The sequence below is a fragment of the Euphorbia lathyris genome, chromosome 4 (genome assembly GCF_963576675.1).
Source record: "Euphorbia lathyris chromosome 4, ddEupLath1.1, whole genome shotgun sequence".
Lineage (NCBI taxonomy): Eukaryota > Viridiplantae > Streptophyta > Magnoliopsida > Malpighiales > Euphorbiaceae > Euphorbia > Euphorbia lathyris.
The window spans coordinates 62084714-62105060 of NC_088913.1; the positions used below are offsets into that span (position 1 = coordinate 62084714).

The 20347-nt window shown below is 33.8% G+C and overlaps 2 protein-coding genes across 15 annotated transcripts; both read right to left on the reverse strand.

Annotated features, from left to right (window-relative positions):
- Positions 1–1502: 1502 nt before the first annotated feature.
- On the reverse strand, positions 1503–2484 carry LOC136226864 (uncharacterized). Its single transcript, XM_066015537.1, has one exon. It carries the CDS (start codon positions 2257–2259, stop codon positions 1651–1653), a length of 609 nt encoding a protein of 202 aa, XP_065871609.1. The 5' UTR covers positions 2260–2484; the 3' UTR covers positions 1503–1650.
- Positions 2485–7665: 5181 nt separating this feature from the next.
- LOC136226230 (uncharacterized) lies at positions 7666–12199 on the reverse strand. Of its 14 annotated transcripts, XR_010687649.1 has the most exons (9): positions 11566–12199; positions 11427–11482; positions 10472–10938; positions 9911–9984; positions 9120–9167; positions 8934–9010; positions 8809–8851; positions 8068–8176; positions 7666–7921 (listed from the first exon to the last, which is right to left on the reverse strand). XR_010687649.1 is itself a non-coding variant. In XM_066014586.1 (8 exons), the coding sequence occupies exons 4-8, from the start codon at positions 10486–10488 to the stop codon at positions 7964–7966; spliced, it is 429 nt and encodes a 142-aa protein (XP_065870658.1). In that variant the 5' UTR covers positions 10489–10938; positions 11427–11482; positions 11566–11632; positions 11865–12199; the 3' UTR covers positions 7666–7963. The 14 variants fall into 14 exon arrangements, 11 of the variants coding, with proteins under 11 accessions (XP_065870658.1, XP_065870655.1, XP_065870660.1 ...); XR_010687648.1 differs by having other exon boundaries at positions 8068–8851; XM_066014586.1 differs by lacking the exon at positions 8809–8851 and having other exon boundaries at positions 7666–8176; positions 11566–11632; positions 11865–12199.
- Positions 12200–20347: the final 8148 nt, after the last annotated feature.

A 20347-nucleotide genomic window follows, 5' to 3' on the forward strand; every position in this document is an offset into this window, starting at 1 on the left:
CAAAATGACATTTAGAAAATTAAATGAAAAGTACAACAATAAGGTTAAATGGCATAGTTGTAATTAAAGGATGTAAGTAATTGGCAGACTTGGTCCAATTGTCCCCTAGCATTGTGCGTCTTTTCTTCTTGGTCCGAAAAGCTGATTTCGTCGCTAAAGATTAATATTCTGTCGCTAAAAATACACATTCCGTCGCTGAAAAGAACCGCATCATCGCCAAAGATAGAGCTGCTGCCGTAGAGAGCTCAGAACTCAGGCAATTTCGGCAGAGGCATACCCACATGTCGTGTCACTTAAATGACATGCCGTATGGGTCAATTCTGACCTTTTAAGTGCATTTTCTATGTACCAGCTCCTCGTGCCACTTCTGCGGATCAGACCCCACTCCACACGACGTGCGGAATGATTAGCACACCGTATGAGGCTGTTTTGACCCCTTTTCTCGCTTGTTGCCCATGCTTCGTTCCTCCTCCGATTTTCCTCATCCGAACCCGACCCTTGGAGGAGATGCTATGCATCAGATTTAGAATAACAATTTTTACTAACATATTTTTTAAGTAGTCTTTTTTATGTATTAGTTCTGAATTGGAATTCTAAATTAAATTAATTTAAATGATATCATTTGAAGTCAGAACGTGATTAAAACTCTTGAATTTATAAAGTTTCCAGGATTAAGCTTCTGAATTTTAATTTTCACCGTTTGTGAAGGATTCAATTAATATGTGTGAAAATTCAATTTAGGAGCTTAATATGGAAAATATAAATGACAGAGAAAATTATACTTTTAACTTATTATTATTAACAAATAATATATAGTTTTTGCTTGATGTAAAATGAATATATATTTGTATCGTTTGTGTTATATATCCATACATGCAATTAGAAGAAGCAATCACTGGTTGTTAAGACATATTAAACCCATAAAATACTCCAGTTGTATAGATTGGGTTGGTTAATTAATTTAAACATTTAGACGATTGTTTGATAAAACACAAAGAATAAACAATGCTTATAAATAACTCATTACTTTTATAGCTAGCCAGTGTATATACTTAACACTTTACATCACTGCTAGAATGTAAAGTTTGTAGAGATTACGGTGTGACTAAATAATGAGTCTTTCAATATTAGTTTAGAAGATTCTCGTAGATTTTAAATTTGGTCATAATTCGTTCGTAAAAACAACTTGAACACTCATAAATGATTCATAACTTTTATACACCGTTAACCAATATGAGATATTAACACTTCTTAAATTTAGCTAGTTACAACTAAATTTAAGCATATTAAAATCTCTATCATGAAATTACAAGAAGTTTAAATAAACGATTAATTTGTTCAAAACTACTTTGAATGATTGTAAAATAACCTCTTAATATTTTTTAGCATCGAGATTTATATTGTTTTTTTTATGGATTACCCTTCTACTACTATTGTGACATTTTATGTGCCATATTCAACTTTAATTGAAATTTCTCTCGTTACGTTAAAAAGAAAACTTCAAAATAATCGGTTTCTACTTCATTAAATATAAGTTAAAATTTGCATTAAAAAATGTTAAAATTTAGTAATTTACAATAATAATAATACTAATAATAAAAGAATAGAGAAAAGTGGAGGAAATTAGTAAAATGCAAAACTGTACTGTAGCTAGTCAAACCAGGGCCTGGCCAGCCGAAGGCAACTAATAGAAGAAGACCTAGCCATCGTGCTAGCTAGATCTTGTGCCCCACACCTGAACGGTCTCAGCAGACCCCAGCTTCGACTCTTTCTACCGCTTCCTTTACCGGAAACAACCGATAATTCACCACCCTTCACCACCGTCGGGAACATAGGAGGCGGAATAGTACTCCTCCTGATCTGTCTTTCTCTCAAGTCACTAAGCTCCATTTTGGACGGAATCTTAGCCAATCCAATCATTACTTTCTGCTTCCTGCTTCCATTCTTGGCCCGCTGCGGCAAAGATGAAGCAGCTGAATAATTAATTGCTGTTTTTTTATTTGATCCGTTCTTTGTTAGATAATAATCAGCCGTAACTTGAGATTTGGGGGAAATGCGTTTGCCGCAGAAAATGATACTATCGGCGGCAGAGTTTGGATGTGACGGCGAAGAAGAAGTAGAAAATTCAAAGAAATCTTGGGTTGAAGAAGAGCTCAGATAATCATCAGTACTGAAATCTGATTCGATTCGTTGGTCAAAGAGAGGAAGATCACAAAAGGAAAGAGCATCTTCGAATTCTTCATCAATGGTGATTTCCATTTTAATCAAATCCAATTGCACTACTGAATCTTAAAGTTTAGAGATCGAAAGGGGAAAAATGGGAAAGATGGAGTAAATTGTGAGTGTTGGATGGTGAAAGACGAAGATTAAGAAAAGTATATATAAAGGAAGAAAAAAGAGAGAGAGAAATAAGTGTTCTAGATGGAATAATATATTTTCTCATAGTGAGATTTTTTATATGGAAAATGGAAGCAAAGGACCAGGTTTCGCAGTAGATGAAAACAACTAGAAGAGTTGACAATACTTGGAAGGATATACTGTCCAACTCTTTCTAGAAAGCCCCTCTCACAAGTTCTAATTAGGGGTGGGTACGGTTCGGTTAACCGGTCCATTAAGTAAAAAATAAATTAACCGAACCGTTATCAATGGTTTTTTAACCATCCAAATCGAAACCGGTCCATATCAATCGGTTAACCATACAACCGGTTAACCATTAATTTTGGTTAGGTTTTTCGGTTAACGGTTTTTATGAACAGATGATAGAAGGAAGTATGAATTCATTATATTTAATCCTTTTCTCAGTACAGGTTTATATACTACCTTTAACATGACTAAAGCATGTTGACAGCAAAGCAAATAATCCCGCCAAAACTAACAAATTCTTAACTACTAGTTAACAATAGCAAAACTAATGTTTACTGCTTTAACAATTCATCTTGTAACTCCAACAGCCCCTCCTCAAGATGAATCTATCCTTCCAAAACCCATCTTATTCAAAGCAGGAAGCATATGAGCAGAGCTTAGCGGTTTGGTGAATAAATTTGCAATTCGCTCTGTTGTAGATATGAATGAGGATGAAACAAAACCATTTGCAATATGTTCACGAACAACATGACAATCAATGTCAACGTGCTTGATCTTCTCATGGAAGACAGGATCTTTAGCAATTGCAATTGCTGATTGACTATCACTATACATCGGAATTGGCATCTTTGGTTGAAGACAAAAATCTTTTAACAGATAAGAAATCCATTTTAATTCACATGAGGTCACTGCCATACTCCTATACTCAGCTTCAGCAGATGACTTGCTCACTGTCGGTTGCTTCTTTGTCTTCCAAGAGATCAATGAATTGCCTATCATAATACAAAATCCAGTTAAAGATCTCCTCGTTATTTTGCACCTTGCCCAATCCGCATCACAGTAAGAAACTATTTGTGTAATATCAGAGTCCTTTGGATAAAACAATCCACATGTCATGGATCCCTTCAAATACTTGAGAACATGAAGAGCAGCTTGCAGATGATGCTGACATGGTTTTTGCATATATTGACTTAGTTGGTTGGTAGCATATGCAATGTCCGGTCTGGAAAAACTGAGATAGAGTAGTCTCCCTACCAATCTTCTATATATGCCAGGATCATCTAATGTGACACTTGCATCTGATAAGAGAGTGGAGTCAATTAACATAGGACTAGTGACTGATTGAGCATTTTCAAGCCCTGCATCGACTAACATGTCTCTGATGTACTTAGTTTGTGTAAGCAGTAGTCCTTGACTTGTTCTTGTCATTTCCACTCCAAGAAAATACTTGGCTGGACCCAAGTCTTTTATAGTGAACAGTGAATGTAAATAATCCTTGACATCTTGAATAAGAAATTAGTCAGAACCCATGACAAGGATGTCATCTACATAAATCAACACTGCCAGAAATGAATTTGAGGTAACTTGAGTAAACAAGCAGTGATCATTCCTTGATCTAGAAAAACCATAAGCTAAGAGTTGTGATGATAGCTCTTTATGCCATTGACGACCAGCTTGTTTAAGCCCATAAAGAGACTTAACCAACTTGCAACAATACCCATTTGGTACCTTATCATATCCCTGGGGGACTTGTAGATATATATCTTCATCAAGTGTCCCATGTAAATATGCGTTATTTACATCTATCTGTTCTATATTCCATCCTCGTGCAGCACCAATAGCTAGAAAAGTTCTAACTGTAACTTGTCTTGCCACGGGACTGAAACTGGCATGATAATCAACTCCATACACTTGGTTATAGCCTTTAGCAACTAACCTTGCTTTGCACCTCTCCACCTCTCCTGTTGATTTGTATTTGATTCTATAAACCCATCCAGCTGCTAGGGGTCGTATCCCTTTTGGTAATGGAACTATGTCCCATATGTGGTTCTCTTCTAAAGCCTGTAGTTCTGCTTGCATTGCTTGAACCCATTCCGGTTGGAGTTTTGCCTCCTCGTATTTAGTAGGTTCTTTTAGTTGCAATAGTTGAGTAAAAAAGGCCTTGTGATCATCTGTAATTGTGACAGAAGTTGGTCTTTGTTCGTTCTGCACTTGTTGACAAGCAGCAAAATCCTTTAACCAAGTCGGCGCTTTAATGATTCTGGTGGATTTTCGAAGATTGGGAATATTTGTTGTTTTTGGTGGATCAGGTGGAAGAGAGGTGTTTGATAGTGCATCGGGTGGAGTTGAGGGAATATTTGTTCGAGGAATGGATTGAGAAATTAAGGGCTGTTGGGAATTTGAGCATACAGGAGGTATAATTGACTGTGATATCAAGAAAGGGAACTTGTTTTCTACAAACCGAACATCTCGAGATGTAATCATTTGGTTAGTAGACTCATTGAAAACCTTATAGCCCTTCTTTCCAGGAGTAAATCCCATAAACACACCAGAATGGCTTCTAGGACTGAACTTATCTTTATTTGGTCTAGTATCTGAGTAATAGCACCTGCACCCAAAAACATAAAATTTATCATAAGCAGGTATTTGGTTAAACATCCTTTCATGCGGAGATATCCAATTAAGGATTCTTGATGGAAGGACATTAATTATTGATGCTGCCATCAGAACTGCTTCACCCCAAAATGTAGTTGGAATTCCGGATTGAAACAGAATAGCCTTGGCTACCTCAAGTAAATGTTTGTGTTTCCTCTCAACCACTCCGTTTTGTTGAGGAGTGTAAATGCAAGTTGTCTGATGCAGGATGCCCCTGGATTGAAATAATGTTTGACAACTGGAGTTTACAAACTCAGTTCCATTGTCACTGCGTATGACTTTAACATGTGTATCAAATTGGCATTGTACCATGTTCAGAAATGTTTCAATAGCAGAAGCAACCTGTGTTTTTGACTGTAATAAGACAATCCAAACCATCCTTGTATAGTCATCTACTAGTGTAATAAAGTACCTTGCACCAGTAAAAGAAGCTATCTTATATGGACCCCATAAATCAATGTGTAACAATTCAAATTTAGCACTTGTTGTTATTGAACTTCTTGAAAAAGGGAGTCTGTGCTGCTTTGCATAGGGACAAACATTGCAATTTTCTGAAATACAAGTAGCCTTTATGTTACTAATATGATTCAAAACGTCAAAAGATGCATGGCCCAATCGTTTATGCCAAATATCAGAAACTACAGATGTGTTAACACTAGAAAAACAAAAATCTCTTATTCTAGTTATCTCTTCTTCACTAAAAGATCTTTCATCCAAGATGTATAGACCATCTTCCTGCCATCCCACAGCCTTGATAATGTCAGTTTCCTTATCCTGCAGATAACAGTAATGTGATTGAAAAATTACTGTTAAGTTTGTCTGCTTTAGTAACTGTCCTATGGACAACAAGTTATATTTGAAGCTTGGGACATATAGAACATTCTCCAACTCAATGTTGGGTGATAATCTGATATTTCCAACAGATTTGATCTGCTGTATAGCTCCATCTGGCATGATTACTTGTTGGTTATGAGTTGTAGGTTTCAATACATTGAATAATGATTCAACTGAGCACATATGTGTAATGGCACCACTATCCAAAATCTAGCACAATGTAAATTGACCATTAGGATATTTCATACCTGAAAACCCAGCGGAAGCTGTGAAATCCATGTTGTTGTTTGGATGTTGAATTGGTGAATCTGCTACCTCTTTATCTTTTCCTTTAAGCATCCTGTAAACTTCATTTAACATGTGTTTCACACTAACATTTTCTTCAATACTATCATAATCGGTGCCAGTTTCATTCGCAACATCTATATTACCACATTGTACTGCATTTGCTCGATTATAACTAGTGTTGCCTGACTTGTTCCCAGTATTGTTCTTCTTCTGAAAACGTTGTTGTTGCTTGAATTTTGGGTGCCATTCTGGATATCCAACAAGCTTAAAACATTCTGCCTTAGTATGTCCAGACATATCACAATGGTCACATTGTTTATCACTTTTAGAATTGCCTTTATTCCTATTCCTGCAGCATTATTTTTCCTTCCAGTTTGTGCCATGTTTGCTACCTCTATATGTTGATCAATTGCTATCTCATGTTGTTTTTCTACTTTTAATAACATGTAATAAGCTTTATTGATGTTAGGCAATGGCTCCATCAATAAAACCTGATTCTTAACATGTTCATAGCTTTCATTTAAACCCATGAGAAACTGCATCAGTTTGGTATCCTCAAGTGTTTCTGCCATACGCTGAAAAGCATTGCAGTCACAATTTCTTGAGCCTTCACAATGGCAACTGGGAATAGGAGTTAGAAAACTCAATTCGTCCCACAGACGTTTCAGTTTGTTGAAATATTGAAGTATAGAAGCATTACCTTGAACATACAATGCTATTTCTCTTTGAATTTTGTAGAGCATAGGTCCATTGCTTGTGCCAAAGCGATGTTCCAGATCTGTCCACAATTCTCCTGATGTTGAAGCATACTGAAAACCCTCAGCAATCTCTTTAGACATGCTGTTGATTATCCAGGCTGTAACTAAACAATCTTGTTTAAGCCATTTCTGATAATCTGCTGAGCCTTCTTTTGGTACTTCTTCATCCTTAAGTATGAAATTGCTTTTCTCTTTGACAGTGAGAGCGCGAATAACAGCTCTTCGCCATGAGATGTAGTTGTTTCCGGTTAATTGGAAATTGATGATCGTTAAACCAGGATTAAAAATAAATTAAACATGAATTTTAAATATAATTATATGTTTTGTTGATTTATTATAAAAAAAATTATTCATGTTTGCTTTTAAATGTATTTGGTTTTTTTATTCTCAACAAAATTAAAAGTTTCTATTTATACGCCTCATGAAAGGAACCTATGTATATATGTGTGTATTAGTTCCAAAAAAAGCAAAGTTTTTTTTATTACTGCAAATAATTTAAGAAAAATTAATGTCAAATATTTTTAAACTTATTTATGTATGAGAGTTGTTAAAAAGAATGGATTGACTTTAACAACATAAAAGTAATTTAGGAGAGGAGCTAGATAAAAAAAAATCACAAGTTGTATGATACTATTAAAATGGGTAAATTCCTTGTTACACAACACAACTTACAACAAATTAGGATATGAAGACCCATGAAACCTTTAAGAAAAGAAAAAAGAATGACAAAAATTTCAATTAATTTCAACATTTTGCATGACAAAAATTTCAATTAATTTCAACATTTTGCCAATACACACATTAACCATCAATCCCTTTGGGATGGCCCTATCTAAAACAAAAAAAAATCAAATAATACCAACATTTTGGTCATTCTCCATTAACCATACAACCATCCAAATATTAATAGTACAATAATATCAATTCCAATTGAGGTTTTGAATATTTGTATTTGCCATGCTTGAGCATACCATTATACCATCAAGTGCCCGTGATTTTTTTTCTTTGCCATCAAATGAATCCTGAGACAAAACTTGCATAAGCAAAATGAACATTTCCACCATTCAATCTGACCCTTTTTTGCATATCAACAAAACAATCTGAGAATTTGCTAAAACAAAGAAATACACAATCAGATGCCTAGCTAAACATAAATGACAACTCATACCACGGTAATAGCATAATAATTGAGAGAGAGGGAATAAGTCTTGACCAATGCTAATCTCCCAAGATTTCATCCTCTTGGCAACCCTTAAGTTGTTACATGAGAGAAGAAACTTGATAGGGATTGAAAACAATGAGAAAAAGAGAGATGTTAGGAGGATAGAACGAATTAAAATCAATCGAAAGAGAAAGATGATGGAATTACCACCATCCTGTTTAGATCATCAATCTAGAGAGTCAATGATAAAGCAAAAGAAATTCATCAATTAGCCAAAACTGATATCTAGACTTGATATTGCTTTATTCTGATGTACTTCACGTTGTTATATGGCAATTCACAAACCATAACTTATCTGAATAGCAAAAAAATGTAGTAGAAAATGTAAACACATTGAAGAAATTGCAAACACCTTATTGAACCCATATCCAATATAACACATAACTTTTATAATATTACCATCTAAAAAATAAGGAGATAGTAAAATACGAATCATATTGTCTTTTGCACAAGAAAATTGATTCTATGATTTCACAGCATCAATGATGTTCTAGAAACCACAATATTAAAATTTGAGAGAATTGAATCGTAAAAGTAAGAATTGAATGAAACGTAGTAAACAATCAGATGAAAAAGAAAGTTTAATTCAATTGAATCAACAACCATTATCCCCAATGGAGAAATACAGAAAGAGTAAACAAACTGGATAAATGAATAGAAAACATCAGTTCAGAGAAATAATCGTACCCATTGAATCCCCGCAGTTGTGATAGCCCATTAAAATGATGTTCTACAATCCCAGAAGAAATAATAAACTCTAGCAAAATAAGGGTAGTAAGGAAAAATCATTTGATGGAAAAGGAATGAAATACCTGATTCTTTCCACCATCATCATTGTATCTTTTTGTAATATTTGTCATTTTATAATGCAATTTTTTTCCACCATTGCCTGCGACAATACAATGTGAAGATTAAAGATTAAAGCAGAGAATTATAATTGTAATATTAGATTACTGCGATCAAATTGAAATGCTTCTCGAGTCTATCATTGCACTTACCTGCACTTGTGGTACAAAAATCGGAAGCTAGGAAGAAGAGCCTGGTTGCTGGGTAATAAAATAAGCCTTATGAGAATGGATAAGAAGAAGTAGTTGAGGAAGATGAGTGAATCATGGATAGAAAGTGGGTTTTGAAAAGATAAAGCAGTTCAAGTTTAAGGAGATAACATTCCGGATAGATAAATAAAGGGCGGCCCGGTCGCATTACGCGTCCCCGCTGAGCGAGGGTCCGGGGAGGGGTCCCACCACAAGGGTGTATTGGGGGCAAACCTTCCCTTGCCAATTTAATTGGCAAGAGGCCGCTCATAAGACTCGAACCCGTGACCTCTGGTCACACAGCAACAACGTTTTACCGTTGCGCCAAGGCTCGCCCTCTATTCCGGATAGATAAATAAAAGATGAAATAGGGAAAATTAAAAAAAAAACTGAATTCTGAAATAAGAAATTTAAATAATTAGAGGAAGTGAGAAATATAGATGAACAATGAGAAATTTAAGGGAAAAATCGTTAAAAGAATTATTGATATATTAGAGAGATCTTAAGAGATATATTCAATTGTTATTGGATACTAGCATGAAACCCCGTGCAATGCACGGGATGTACCTATCATTTTATATGATATTATGAATATTTCATTTAATGGTTTTTTTTAGAAATATAAAAAAAGTAGAAAATTATTAAATATTAATATAAAATAAGTCCTAAAAAATTATTCTTTTAGAAGTATAATTTATACAAAAAAAAAAAAAAAGTATGAAGGTAGTAAAAACAAATGGTATTGATTACTTAACTATATATTATCAAAATGATTATCACCAAAAAGATGAGAGGCCAAAAATATTTTGATATGCAAATTTGAGCTTTCCTGCATGAGAAAACATCAAGGAAAATATATTAATATATTAACATACTTGCACTCAGTTTGAATATTTTAGAAAGCATATTTCCTTCAACACCATAATTTTAATTAACTAAACAACATTTAAAGATATATCTAACCAAACAACATTTAAAGAGATATCGTGACCTTCGAACAACTATAACCAAAAATAAGTTAATTAGTTCCATGTAGTAATTAACCTTAAAACCACTGAAATGGTCTGCATAAACAATTATTGACACAAAAATCTAGCATTCAAATCTGTTGAATACTCAATAAAAAAAATCAACTAAAGGACAGAATGAAGTTACTATTGATAAAGATGCATATTGAAACCGTATTTAATGGGAGAAGAAGATAAGAGAAATAGAAAGCAACTTTTGATGTCCTTATGCATAAAATCATTTCTTAGCACAGAGTAGTGAAAATAAGCTTGATTCAGACCTCACCAACCTGAGATGGAGCCACTTACATATCTTCTATTACCATTTACCCAAGGCTTGTTGGCCTCCCACGCAATAGAAGTTGCTCATTTTGATTGACATAAAAAAAGATCATAAATCAAACTCAATATATCCAAATGAAGTTATAATGAGAAACATATATGAAAATGTAGACAGAGAATAATAAAATACATTGTTACCTTTGCAGGCTTACCAAATAAAGTAACTTTATTAAAAATGTATATAAGAAAGGTCACTTTATATAGAAGCAAATAAAAAATCTGAAAATCAATGTTTAATGCCCAAGCCAATGTACCAAATTCTACCATAATCCTTGAAGTTGGATTCTGGAATACAAAGAATCCCCAGAATGTCTTCAATGCATAGGGAGGTGAAACCGTTGGTCATATCCATAAGCAATTATCAACAATATCATCAAAAGGAATATAGAAGCAAATAACCAATTGCAAATCCACTTGATTCCATTGATTGTATTCTGTGAATTAGCACAATTTGAATTAACTGCATGTTAATATAATTCAGTGAAAAAACATTACCCAAAATCTTAAAACAGAAGGAAAAGGAAATCAAGCATAAATATTCTCAAGAGGCTAATGCAATTGTAGTCAAACATCTAAATTGGGAGAGAGCCAAGTAAAATACACCCATAGGGGGCAGAGCCACAATGCATTCTCAAGTTAAAGTATGAATTAAACTCTAAATAAACCTGAAACCTCTTAAGAAAACATTGAACTAATTGAGCCACTGCTCCAGTTCGAACTACAAATTAAGATTACTCAGTGCCACCCAGCAATACAACAAATCAAAAAATCCATACCCAAAGGAAAAACCAAATCACTGAAATATAGAAAGAGCAGCAATCGCAAGCAAACTCACCAACCAGCAACGTGAAATCCATATAAAATTAAATACCTAGAAATCAAAGAAACTATCTAAGAAAAATTTGATCAGAAGCAAACTAACCAGTGTGAAGTCGCCACGAAAGAGAGTAGAGGAAGATTCAAACCATCTGAGAGAACCTAAAACAAATCAAAGAAACCATAACCAAAGAAAAAACCAAATCACTAAAATACAGAGAGACAACAATCACAAGCAAACTCACCAGCAACCCAAAATCCCCCATTTCAAACCCTAACTTCAAACTCCGCTCAGTAGTACCAATCTTATAACTAAATGAACCATCATGAAACGGGGATGAAAATGATGTGGTTCTCATTGTCGAATTAGAGGATGATTGAGAAAAAAAAGAGAGAAGAAAATGAGTGCTTAAATTAAAAAATGCGAAGTCAGTTTGAGAAAGAAACCCTACAAGAAGGTAAAAGAAAACGAAGCTAGTTTGAGGATAGAGTCTGCAAAAGTGGATAACCTAAAATTTTAAAGCAAATTAATTAGAAAACTCACCCTTAAGAGAAAGTAAAACAGAGGAATCCGAAACTGGATAAGATTGAATTCTTGAAACTGATGTGTTGAGGGAGAATTGATGGCAGGATGTTAGCAGATATAATTCAACCCTAAAATTTTTTGTCTAACAAACCAATTTACGGGAAGAAATCGGTAGACATGGGTTTGTGGGAAGCAGTTGAGAAAGATGTTAGACATGGGTTTGTGGAGATTGAAATTGAAAGTAGCAAAACTCATCATCAACCGTAACGCTGGCACTAAAATAATCTAAAAAATTTCCAAATACATAATAATCTAAAATTCGGAAAAAATTACATATCAGTGTTCTAGCTCTAAATATTTGCCACATCAGCAACCTTAATATCCAGCGTTTAGTATATTAATAGATTATAGTGATGTCACTGTTTATGCATTTTCAATGTTTCTTTAATTACACCTTCCCTTGACTCCACTGAGCCCCAATTGTTTAAATAGATCCCTTGTCTCCATTGAGCCCCAATTGTTTAAATAGAATTCTAATAAGCCCCTTCGCATTACAATTACCCCTCTTTAACTTATTTAATTTTTAAATTCCACCCCAAACATTTTTTTCGTGTAATTAGGTCCCCTCATATTATAATCTAGCCCTCATATTGTTCATTTCACCCATCTAATCCATTTAGTCTTATTTTATTTTATTTTATTTTATTTTATATATACATATTTCATTAAGTTTAGCATTAGTTTTTATTTTCTAAATGCATGTTTAGGTAACCTGTTTAATTTGTTAATCTAAAAGTATAAATTAATTAGTTAAGTTTGAACATTTCATTTTGTACATTTTCATATATGTGTGTATTTTTTAATAAATTAAGTTAAAGCATACTTTTATTGATTTTTTATATATAATTTAAATTAATTAGTGTAGTTTTAATATATACAAATTAGTTAGTTAATTACCTTTTAAGACTATTTTTATAAATATATTCACCTCGTATATAATACCTTTAAATCATCATTGTACTAATGCTTATTTTCTTAGTATATGTGACACGTATGATAAGTAGATTATATAAACAAAATATCATTTAATTACTCATTTTCTTGGCATATATGTTATATATGTTAATTAAATCGGATTTTAATATAAATAAATATATTATGTATATGTGATATACATAATTTAAAAAAAAAAAAGTTCAATATGTTATCTTGAATCTTCATAAATCAAATCTAGTTCAAATTGATGTGAAAATGCCGTTGGAATTTATTAAAAATATCTAAAACATGTGTTATTAAAATTCTAGTTGTTAACGTCGTTGTTAGACAAGGTGCCGAACGGCCTCGCCCGGGCGGATCGGGGGTGGACACCTCATGGCGACGTAAGCGGTGATTGACACCGAAAGCAACCAATCGTGGAATCAAGCTGCTCGGCAGGACCGGAGCTCGGAGTATGGAAGAGTCGCCACCCATGAATGGAAAAATGAACACCGATCCCTTGCGGGAGACCGGTGAGGGTTCGGGAAACTTAGGTACGAGCCGAGAAGGCTAGCTCCTTTCCGGAGAAAGGTTACTAGGCACCCCGACATCGCCCGGTTATGAACTACCGGCCTCCTACTCAGCGTGTTAGGCGATAAAGGACTAATCGCATATTTCTTTAAGTTTAAAATTCATTTGAAACCTTTTCTTTCTCGCTTTGAAAACCGTTTTGAGCATGTTATCCATTTTAGTAAAGAATCACTCATTTTGCATAAATTTAAAGTATACAGGAGAGAGAGGGGGAGAAGAGAGAATTGATTTATTCACAGTGTGATTTTATGCTTTAGACTATACACTAACTCTAAGCTAATCTCACTCCCCAAAAAACGAGTTTATTTACATGGTTTGTACCTTAATCGCCGTTGGAACGATTTAGGTACGTTTCAAAACCCCGTTAATTTACATGACATCGACTCGAATCGCCGTTGGAACGACTCGAGCGTTTGAAAACGTTTGAACAAGAAGTTTTAACCAAAAACGTGATTAAGCATACAAGTTCATTCATTTTGTATAAAACTGTTTAGTTAGGAAAACGATTCAAAACTTCATTATTTACAATGAAAACGATTTTAATTACAAGGTTCGCTTAATCCGTCATTGGAACGAATTAAGGTTTTAAAACGTGATATTTTTAGAAAGCGATTTAAAACGACGAAAAACTTTTTTATTTACATTAAGAATCTCTAAAAAACTCTTTAGTTTAAATAATCAAATTGAAGTCTCTTTTTTTGTGGTTTATTTCCCTTTTTTCACTCAATTGAACCTTTACTTATCATAATCACAACAAATTAAATCATAATTACCATACAAAATCCATTTAAAATATACATATAAATGTCTAAAGAATAAAAAAGGAATATATACATATATATACCTTTTTAGTAAAAGATGGATATTACACCTATAGATTAAAAATAAGGGAAAACATTTAACTCAAAAAACATAATATGCACTATAGTTATTGATATATGCTAATAAAAAGGAAAATAACACTAAGTATAGTATGCTTTTTATCCTAACTCAAAACATGTAAAAATAATGAATAAAGTTCATGAATGAGAAAATAACATTTAACCCCAAATTAGTTTTTACACAATAGCTATATGGAAATTAACCCACCTAAAAGTACATCCCAATATCAATACCCAAAATAATATCTAATAATCCAAAAACATTTATAAATCATCCCAAATGGGCCAAGCAAACGATGCACAAAAATAATAATTAGATATAGCTTAAATGGACTTAAAGAAAACCTATATATACATATATATATTTTTACAAAGTTAGATTAATATAAATAATACCCAAACACAAAATGAGTAAATATATAATAGATAATTATTAGTTATATACCCCAAAATGATTTTAATAAAATAATTACATAATTATATATACATATATTAGGGACCAAATATCAAAAAGTTAAGAAAAAAGGGTTAAAAAGGCATTTTTTCCGAATTCCAGCAGCTTTACCGACGGAAAATCCGTCGGTAAACTGCCTTTACCGACAGAAAAAGTGAAATTACAGAAACAGCTCTTAACAGTTTCCAGATTTATTCAAAAGTTTTAGATCTAATCTATTCTATCATTTTTGGCCTCCGAACTACCCGAATCGGGTCATAGTCTATAACGGAAACTCCCAAAACGATGTTTTATTTTAAAACGTTAATTAAAACATTTTCTAAATCTAGATCTACAACGTTTTAGTCCCGAACTACCCCTAAATGGGGTCACGGTTCGTATTGGGACATAAAACGAGGTTTTTATTTTAGATCCAAACTCAAGTGTTTGTAGAATGAAAGAAGAAAATTAATTTGACAAGTTTAAGCAATAAAAGTGCAAATAAAAGAGTAAAGGAGTAGATCTAAACAATAAAAACGTAATAAAGAATGAAATGAAAGAGTAAACGGGTCTAGTTTCTCGGATTATTACCTCTCAATCGGTAATGGAGATGCCAAATCAAGTCGATTGATAGTGTTTTGAGTCGGTTTTTTGGGCGAATTCGGATCTCGTCGAATTTCTCCAGGGGTTCGGGTTTTTTCTCCCTCCTATTTGCCTTGGGACTCCATCCTATTTATAGGCATATGGAGCCCTAAACATAATTTATTTTTAGGTAAGCTAGATAGCTTTATTGTTATGATTATTATTATTATCATTATCATTATTATTTGTTATTTCATTTTTTTAATTTTTTTTTTTATAAATAAAAGCTAACAAATGCACTTGGCATTCGGCCAAGTGCATTTACTGCACTTGGCCGAATGCCAAGTGCAGGGAGGGCTGGGCCGGGCCGTCCAACGGTCCGTGACGTAAATACCGGCCCCGACGGGGCCGCGTTTATATATACTAAAAAAAATAAATAAGTTTAACTAAATAAAATACATCTAAAAACAACCAAAATCAATAACGATTGATTTTCGTCAAAACCGATTTTATTAGCTTTTATAAAATTGATCCTTTTACAAAACCATATATATATATATATTCTTTGGATTGCTCGAATACCAAAATAAAACCCTCTATCATCCCGAGATTTTATTAATAATAAAATTAATAAGAAAAGGGTGTGAAATACCCCGAACTCGGCGAGATGATTTAAGATTTCACTCGCGGAACCGATTCGCCCGTCATCTCGATTCGATTTCCGAATTCGATCAAACCGGTCTCCACGGTTCCTTCGAACAACGTTTTTTTCATTATTATTTTTATTGACTCATCATTTATTTCAATCGACTGATTTGGATCCCTTTTTATAATTTTTCTTCATTGGTCCTCCGACCCCGGTGTCTACAGTCGTATATGTTATACATGGACTAAACAGAATTTTAGTACTTTAATAATGTCATGTGTGTATATATATATATATATATATAAGAGATCAGGTGTGACACATCTTTTATGGTGTGATAAGCCTTATTATGTGACAATGACCAATTTTGTAATTAACCAAAAGGAGGTGGCAAATTTGTAAATAAAAGGAAAGAAAAAATTGTTTTATTTTTTTTCTTTAAAATGCATTTTCCCGACTTTTCCAACCTCCTTTTTCAAAAAATTTTATACCTTGGACTCGTCTTAATTAAACGGTCATTTTAAGATCCATGAAGCTCAAGTAAAAAAAATTCCGGTGAACAGAATCCGGGTGGGCGTTTTCCGGCAAGCAAAAAATTGTCTAGAAAATTCTCAAAAAATTCCAGAACATGTAAAACATTATTCTAAAAAACTTTAATTCTTGGGTCGAAACGAGATTTCTTATAGTTTAGTCCCAATAAAACTTTTTCCTTAATTTTATCCATTTTACATGCTTCAACAATTTGTTGGGTAAAAACTGTAAGGAATCTCGCTTTGAGCCAAGAATTAAAGTTTCTTAAAATAATGTTTTACCTGTTTTGGAATTTTTTGATAATTTTCTGGACACTTTTTTTATCCTACTTACGTTGTTCCAAATCAATGTATCATTTGTTCCAACATAATACTTATATTGTTCCAACAGAAAATTGTTTTATTTCTTTTCTTTAAAATACATTTTTCTGACATTTCTAACCTCGTTTTTCGAAAATTTTTATACTATTAGACTCGTCTAAATTAGACAGTCATTTTAAGATCCCTGAAGCTCAAGTAAAAAAAATTCCGGTGAACGGAATCCGAGTAGGCGTTTTCTGGCAAGACAAAAGTGCTCAGAAAATTCTAAAAAAAATCCAAAAAATGTAAAACATTATTCTAAGAAACTTTAATTCTTGGGTCGAAGCGGGATTTCTTACGGTTTAGTCTCAATAAAACTTGTTCCTTAATTTAATCCATTTTACATGCTTCAACAATTTATTGGGTCAAAACTGTAAGGAATTTCGCTTTGAACCAAGAATTAAAGTTTCTTAAAATGATGTTTTACATGTTTTCAAATTTTTTGATAATTTTCTGGGCACATTTTTTGTCCTACTTACATTGTTCCAAATCAGTGTACCATTTGTTCCAACATAATACTTGCATTGTTCCAACAGAAAAATATTTTATTTCTTTTCTTTAAAATACATTTTCCCGACATTTCTAACCTTGTTTTTCGAAATTTTTTATACTATTAGATTCGTCTAAATTAGACAGTCATTTTAAGATCCCTGAATCTCAAGTAAAAAAAATTCCGGTGAACAGAATCCGGGTGGGTGTTTTCTGGCGAGAAACAAAATACCCAGAAAATTCTTAAAAAATTCCAGAAAATGTAAAACATTATTCTAAGAAACTTTAATTCTTGGGTCGAAGCGAGATTTCTTACGGTATAGTCCCAACAAATTGTTGAAGCGTGTAAAATTGATAAAATTAAGGAAAAAGTTTTATTGGGACTAAACCGTAAGAAATCCTATTTCGACCCAAGAATTAAAGTTTCTTAGCATAATTGTTTACATTTTCTGGAATTTTTTGAGAATTTTCTGGGCATGTTTTTTCTCGCCGGAAAACGTCCACCCGGATTCCGTTCACCGCAAATTTTTTTACTTGAGTTTCAGGGATCTTAAAATGACCGTCTAATTTAGACGAGTCTAATAGTATAAAAATTTTCGAAAAACGATGTTAGAGATGTCGGGAAAATGTATTTTAAAGAAAAGAAATAAAACAATTTTCTCTATCATCTCTTTCATTTTATTTACCAATTTGCCACATTGCCCTTTTTAATTATCATCAAAACTACGTAGTTTTGTTATGTCACACAATAAGCTCATTGTCACAACTTAAGTCCTTGTCACGCTGGATCTCGCCCCTATATATATATATATATATATATAGGGGTGAGATCTAGTGTGACAATGGCTTATAGTGTGACATAATAAAACTGCATAGTTTTGGTAAGGAATCTCAACTTAATCTGTAGATTGATCAGCTACTTCTCCATCGCCTCCTCAACCTTTCTCCACTGTTTCGACTCGCTGCTCTTCCTTTTCCTGTAAAATCAGCCATAATTAAAGGATTTTGAAATCGATGGTTTAGGCGTTTCTCTCTCCTGGAAATGGCTATTGCATTTGATCAGGATTTTGAGACTTCTTCTCCTTCGTTCAACTTTGATGGCTCGGTTGTTCAGTTCTAATCTCCTCCGATTCAATTTCCTATAAATTCAGCTGTATTGTATCAAATCCTCCCTTCTGCAGCTGCTCTTTCTGTCGATTTCATCAAGCGGTGATCTTGCGGCGTCCATGGTAATTAAGTAAAACCTGTTTCTGTTTTTCCCTCCATTGTCATTGGGCTTTTCTGTGCCAACCACCATGACTAGGATTTCTTGTGCTACTTTTCTGCCGGAGGACTACGTCGGAATCGAGGCCCTCTTCAACGCTAACCTGTGATTTGCCTGATCTACCGGTCCTTTGATTGTTCACGCCTCTGTATTCTAACTACCTGTACCACTTGTTCCATGTAACTGTATTATTTGTTTCAACTAAATGTACGATTTGTTCCGAGTGAATGTACCATTTGTTAAATGTATTATTTGTTTCAACCAAATGTACCATTTGTTTAGAGTGAATGTATCATTTGTTCCAGAGGGATATTTATACAAGCTCGTGAAATTACCATGATGCCCCCACGCGTTTTTTTAGAATTTCCATTTATTTACGAAATTGCCATAAGGCTTGTCACACCATAAGAAATCGGTCACACCTGATCTCTTATATATATATATATATATATATATAAATCAATTTGAGATTTTATCTCGAATAAACTCAAATTAACATGAAAATATTATTTCAGTTTATTATATATTTAAAATACTCCTTACTAAAAGTCACATTTTACTAGGCATATATGTGATATGTGTAAAATGGAATTGGATTTTAATTCGATAAATGATACAGATCAGTTTCGGGACGAGTTAGTTTTAATCGTAAACTAACAAAGATGTTCTTCTCTAGCTAAACTAGAAGGAGTGAATCCCGGGTTTTATTGACTAAATCCATAGGAATGATGAAATCCCCATTGTTGAAGGTTAAAACCTTAACAAGCTTCACAAAGAAGAAGATATAATTTGTATTGATAAAAGTTAAGGAATTACAAAGAAAGAGATGAATTTATATCATCTAAAACCTAATTGCCAAATTACAATAAAGGGTAAAGAACACAACTAATTAAAGATAACAAGATAAGGGTAAATTGGGTTAAGTATAAAGTGGTGGCATAGATGTAAATGTAGGAGTGGTAGAGTTGTAATTAGGGAGTGGCAAATGTGTAATTAAGGAGTGACAAAACAGTAAATAGATGGTGGAAGAACTTGTTCCTAACAGCCAGAACTTGGAAAGGAAGTGATCTTCGGCCAGGTACGCCCCGCGTCCATGAGGGCACGCTCCGCGTAGCTGACCTCTTGGAACTCATTCGCTCCGAAGGTTCGATCCAAGCTCCGCGTTTGGCCAGGTACGACCCGCGTCCATAAGGGCAAGCTCCGCGTAGTCGACCTCTTGGAACTCATTCGCTCCGAAGGCTCGATCCAAGCTCCGCGTGGCTGATGGTGCGCCCCGCGTGGATGACCTTCTGGACTCTCTTCCCGGATTGGGGCTCTTCACGCTCCGCATAATGACAGACACGCTCCACGTGTTTTTGATGACTACCACTGCTTCCTTCCTCCTTGGATGGCTCTCCATAGCCTTTGCTAGCTTTGACGCTAAACTCCTCGTCCCTTAGCTTCAAGTTCGTTGTTATTGGAGAGATGCCCCACATCAATAAATATAATTACATGTATGTTATGTGCGTAATTTTAAACTAAAACAAATCTAATACCCTAAATCTTAAAAAATGCATAAGTACCTGGTTTATATCGACAATCTAAAGCAAAACAAATAGTAAACACATGATATCATGATAGTACCTATTTACTGGGTAAGTAGGGTGAGATCACGTCTCTCCCTACACATAACCAAAAAAATGAGCCTAAATCTCTCCACAGACCACCCTTATCAAAAGTAAATCATACATAGTCAATCCAAATTAACAGA